Source organism: Eptesicus fuscus, chromosome 7 (genome assembly GCF_027574615.1).
Source record: "Eptesicus fuscus isolate TK198812 chromosome 7, DD_ASM_mEF_20220401, whole genome shotgun sequence".
NCBI classification, from domain to species: domain Eukaryota; kingdom Metazoa; phylum Chordata; class Mammalia; order Chiroptera; family Vespertilionidae; genus Eptesicus; species Eptesicus fuscus.
This window is the reverse complement of record NC_072479.1, coordinates 94,437,461-94,442,764: the sequence shown is the minus strand read 5'-3', so window position 1 is coordinate 94,442,764 and position 5,304 is coordinate 94,437,461. Positions and strand designations below refer to the sequence as shown.

At 42.8% G+C, this 5,304-nt stretch overlaps 1 protein-coding gene across 1 annotated transcript; it reads left to right on the top strand.

The window, feature by feature from the left end:
* Window positions 1-424: 424 nt before the first annotated feature.
* On the top strand, window positions 425-4,934 carry C7H12orf42 (chromosome 7 C12orf42 homolog). The gene is given in 5 exon segments (XM_054718635.1): window positions 425-513; window positions 515-574; window positions 4,510-4,702; window positions 4,738-4,846; window positions 4,849-4,934. Coding segments are annotated over 5 exon segments (537 nt in total).
* The last annotated feature ends 370 nt before the right edge of the window (window positions 4,935-5,304 follow it).

Genomic DNA, 5,304 nt, shown 5'->3' with positions numbered 1-5,304 from the left:
TAAACTGGAGAAAATAATAGTATCTGTTACTGTGGTTCTTGTAAGGATGAAATCACCAACATGTTCAGGCCCTCACACAGTGCCTGCAACACAACTTGAACTGAGCAAAAGCACTTTCAGCCTTTTACCTCTCTTTCCAATGCTTTTCCTCCTCTATTTCTCCAACTCAGTCACCTGGGTCCTTGGCTTCTTTGTCATTTCTGTTTGCTCAGGATAGAAATAAGAAACAAAAATTCATCCTTCCAGTCATTGACTTAGTAAGTGATGTTGAAGTGATATTCTTTCAAACGAATGTGTTTACCTATTACAGTATATCCAGGAAGGATTCAGACTCCAATGGCATGTAAAAAACTACTTTGTACTTGCTAGTACAATACCCCCATGTCTCCTGCTGTGAGTATAGCTTTTCCCAAAGGAAAAAAAAATGGAGAAGCTAGTCTCTTCCCCAACACCATCCAGTGAATGGGATGAGACCCCATTCAGCTTCACTGTCAGATGAGAAATTAATAAGAGACAGAGGAGCACACAAGCAGGCCTGGAGCAGTCCATTTTTGGAACAGCAAATGACAAAGAAGCCTATTTCATCTTAGTATAATCTGTGCACCTGGAGGCTACAGGCACATATATCAATAGACATGTAATAATTCAGAACTGGCCCTCTTGTGATTTCAAGAGAGATTTTGTGCCACCTGCAAAGTCTCACTTTGTGCTTGTTTTTCTTTTTTTCTCTTTTCAATTGGTCATATTTTATTTTTAATTTTAATATAAACAGCAAAATTACTGATTCAATGGCAGGACCTATTCTAGAAGATTCTATAAGAACTGAATCAGATAGTTCTTAATGGAAGTCTACTTGTTGCCAAGTATTGTATTGGAGAGAGGAAAAGCATATGTAGATGACACGTAATTTTATGATTCAGGAATTGCACTAGGTAATAATGATAATTATTGTCATCATTCTATCCTTCATTTTAAGAAACTCTAACCATATGGCAGATACTGTGCTGAACATTTTTTAAATTGAATGTATTGGGATGAGACTGGTTAGCAAAATTATACAGATTTCAGGTGCATAATTCTACAACATATCATCTGTACACTGTATTGTGTGCTCACCAACACTAGTCAAGTCTCCATCCATCACCATTTATCCCCCCATACCCTCCTCCATGTGAGCATTTCATATTATTTTATGAAATCCTCCTTTAATACTCTGAGATTGATAATTTGATTATCCCCATTTTAAAGATAAGAAAGCTGTGAATTCTTAGTGGAGGATACGGTATACAATAATGAAGTGTATCACTAATAGGTGGAACAATTGAAAGCAATGAGATGGACCAGAGAGAATAAGCTTTGGAGACAGGGAGATCTGAGCTCAAATTTCTGCTTTTTCCTGGTTCAGTTTTGTAGCCATGATCAAGTCCCACAAATGTTCTTTGAGCCCAATATTTTAATCTCTAAACTAATGATAATTCCTGCCTTGAAGAGATAGTGTAGAGGATTGATATAAATAAAGTTCCCTGAACATTGCAGGAACTAAATAACCATGGTGATGATGGTGGTGATGTTTATGGTGCTGATATTCAGACTGGAGGAGAGAAAATATCAAGAACCAATGCGTATCTCCAAATAGTCTAGGAATTTCCATGTAAAAGAAGGATTAGACTGATTTCATGTAGTTTTGGTTTTTTTTAGGGAACTTTCTGATGGATTTTTCTCCAAATATTTGACAGTTTGTTGAACTTGACCAATAGCAGGAAGAGACAGAATTTGACTTAATAAAAAGAACCTTTTTTTTTTGAACTAAAGGAGAACATACTGCTTGGGCTAGAAGTGTTAAGACAGGGCTGGGGAGACCATCTACCAAAGATGCTGAGTCAGAGATTCCTTCATCTCTGGGAAGCTGGGCTTGAAGATGGGATGCTGACAATGCTGGCTGGTTAACATTTGTTAAATCTCATTATATATAAGGCAATGTGCTAAAATCTGAACATACATCTTCAGCTTTGATTCCTATGGTCACCCTCTGAGATAGCAACTGTTATTTTCCGACTAGAGGCCTGGTGCACGAAATTCGTGCATGGGGGGGGTGGGGGGGGGAGATGTCCCTCAGCCCAGCTTGAACCCTCTCCAATCTGGGGCTTCTGGCTCCCAACTGCTCGCCTGCCTGCCTTCCTGATTGCCCCTAATCGCTTCTGCCTGCCAGCCTGATCAGCTCCTAACCACTCCCCTGCCAGCCTGATTGATGCCTAACTGCTCCCCTGCCAGCTTGTTTGCCCCTAACTGCCCTCCCCTTCAGGCCTGGTCACCCCTAACTGCCCTTCCCTGCAGGCCTGGGTCCCCCCCAACTGCCCTTCCCTGCAGGCCTGGTCACCCCCAACTTCCCTCCTCTGCCGGCCTGGTCACCCCTAACTGCCCTCCCCTGTGGGCTTGATTGCCCCCACCTGCCCTCCCTTGCAGGCCTGGTCCCTCCCAACTGCCCTCCCCTGCTGGCCATCTTGTGGTGCCCATCTTGTGTCCACATGGGGGCAGGATCTTTGACCACATGGGGGCAGCCATCTTGTGTGTTGGAGTGATGGTCAATCTGCATATTACTCTTTTTTTTAGATAGGATGGTTTAGAGACAGAATTGGAGGCCCATAGAGATTCTGTAATTTTAGGGCTGGGGCCAGGTTTCAACTCTTCAATTTGACTCCAGGTCAGAGCATTCCTATATTATGATTCTAAGTATGACAGTGACAGCTCTTGGGTATTGAGCACTCACTATGTACTAGGTGCTTTTCATTTTATCATGCTCTTTCCTCAGATACTTAATGAGTTTGGTTTTTCATTTCCTTCAGGTCTTCACTGAAATATCACATATGTGGGTCTATCCTAATCTTTCCTGTTTTATTTTTCTCCTATTGACACCTACTATTATGAAGATAATGTGCATTTTAAATCTTTTACATATTTTTTGAATTTGGAAATGACCCTGTAGATTGTCCCAAATATTCTAGGCATCTATATGCTATTCAAAGCTCTTTAAAAACTTAAAGGAAGGGATTTAAAGCGTGCAAATTGTCTTAACTACTTTAAAATTAGACTTTAATTTGTGTAGGTCAATGGGCAGAATTTCTCTGGTAAAAATTTCCAGATTATAAATATACTAGTGGCCCATTGCAGGAAGATTCCTGCAATAGGACTTCCTGCTGTACTCTCCCCCGCCCCGCCTGCTTCCCTTCCTTCTCCACCACCCTGCTTGCTTGCTTCTCCGTAGCTTCGCTCCCTTCTTCAGTGCTTGGCTTCTTTCCATGCTGTCTTGATATGCAAATTAACTGCCATCTTGGTTGGGTTAATTTGCAAACTCACCCTGATTGGCTGGTGGGTGTGGCTTGGGCGTGGCGAAGGTGCAGTCAATTTGTATATTACTCTTTTATTAAGTAGGATATATATATGTATATATATATATATTTGTTATATATATATACATATGAAAGTGCAGGTGGAATATATATATATTTCTTTACATATGATATATATGTATACAGATATGGAAATGCAGGTGGAAAAATATATATTTCTTTTACAGTTTTGGCTGTATTGTTGAAAAAATATCTCATCTTTTACATGAAAAAAAATGATTTGGTTGCACAAAGACAAAGTCAAATCTGTTATTATTAGTGCATGCATATGTGTTGTGTAGACCCAGCATCAGATTCATTCACTAATTGCTTTCATTTTCAGCTGGCTTGAAATTTCTAATAAAACTCATGAAGTAATTAGCTCTTGGATTTTTACATTATCAGTTGAACGTCGAAATGGGCTGTGGATCATTTGTTTTGCATGAGCTCTAACTCCAGTTAATAATTTTCCATTCACAAATTTTTCCCAAATTTAGAATTTGAGGCCCTATTTTCATCCCCAGTTCTTCTGGTTCCCACTCTGAGGTAGTTTTCTACAGTTTTTCTTCAAATAAAATGTTTTATGAGGATTCTGTTTAAATTATTTGGAGGGGCTGCTTTCAAACAACAGGAATGGGACAGGTTGCATTTCATTTCCTTAAAGAAGTGCAGGGAGCTTGGAGGATAATAATGTCAGGGGATTTTTTCTTTTCTTTCTCAGCACATTGCAAATGTTGATTTTAAAACATTCAGTTATGAAGGAGAGACTTTAAAAAAAAAAGTCCTGGCAATGGCCCAGCTGGCCTGGCTCAGTGGTTGAGCATCGACCTATGAACCAGGAGGTCACGATTGGATTCCCAGTCAGGGCACATGACTGGGTTGGGGGCTCGACCCCCCAGTGGGGAACATGCAGGAGGCAGCTGATCAATGATTCTCTCTCATCATTGATGTTTCTCTCTCTCTCTCTCTTCTCCCCTCCTCTCTGAAATCAACAACAATATATTAAAAAAAATAAAAAAAAAAGGCAGGGGTAGGTTTATTCAGCACACTTGGGGGCCACTCCTACCCTAGTTTTTCCTCCAGGTCCTTCTGTGGGACCTTCCACTGCCATTGGGTTCTGCAGGACCCCTTTTGCCCCTTCGAGGGTCTCCCCAGGTTCCTCAGAGGCCCAGCTGGAGGAATGGATGGCAGCCACCAAAGGCACTCTGGGTGACCTAGATTATCAAAGCGGATTCCAGGGCAAGCCCAGAAATCCAGTTGGAGGAGGCGCAGTTGCCATGGCACCGGAGATGCTCCGGAAGCATCCTCATCCCTTTGTGGGGGGGCGGGAGGGGGGCGGTGCGGGGAAGAGGGGCTCAGGGCAGATGCCTCCCTCCATGGTAATCTGGCAGGAGCACCCCTTCCTCACTTTGCCAGGGCTCCCACCCATCTCCCCTGAAAGAGGTTAATCAAGGCTTGCTCTTGTCCCCCTCCCGCCCACCCTAGCGTTTCCATACGGCTTGTTCACAGGCCCCTCCTGGGCCGGGGGTGAATGCTCACTTACACTGACCGCTGCGAGGGAATTGTTCAGCGCGGGCTGCCCATCTTCAAATCAATGCCTGCCCAGAACAACAGAGAGGGCCTCAGATGTACTGGTTTCCACAGAACCATTGTTAGCCTTTTGTGAAACAGTTTTGAACCTAATAAATAATGTCAAAAGTCTCTATCGCAGCCAAAAATGTTCCTTTTGAAGCATTTCTAATAGTATTTTTGTTCTGCGGTGTCTCCCGGTGTCACAAAGAATTTGTGCCTCACAATGGGAATGGGGGACATCGCGTGCCACTTCGCAATGCGCCTGCAGGGCCTGCGGGGACCCCTCTTTGTTCAGCGCCCGCAGGTAAACGGTTTCACTTGCCAACGTGGGCTTTGGTTGAAGGCT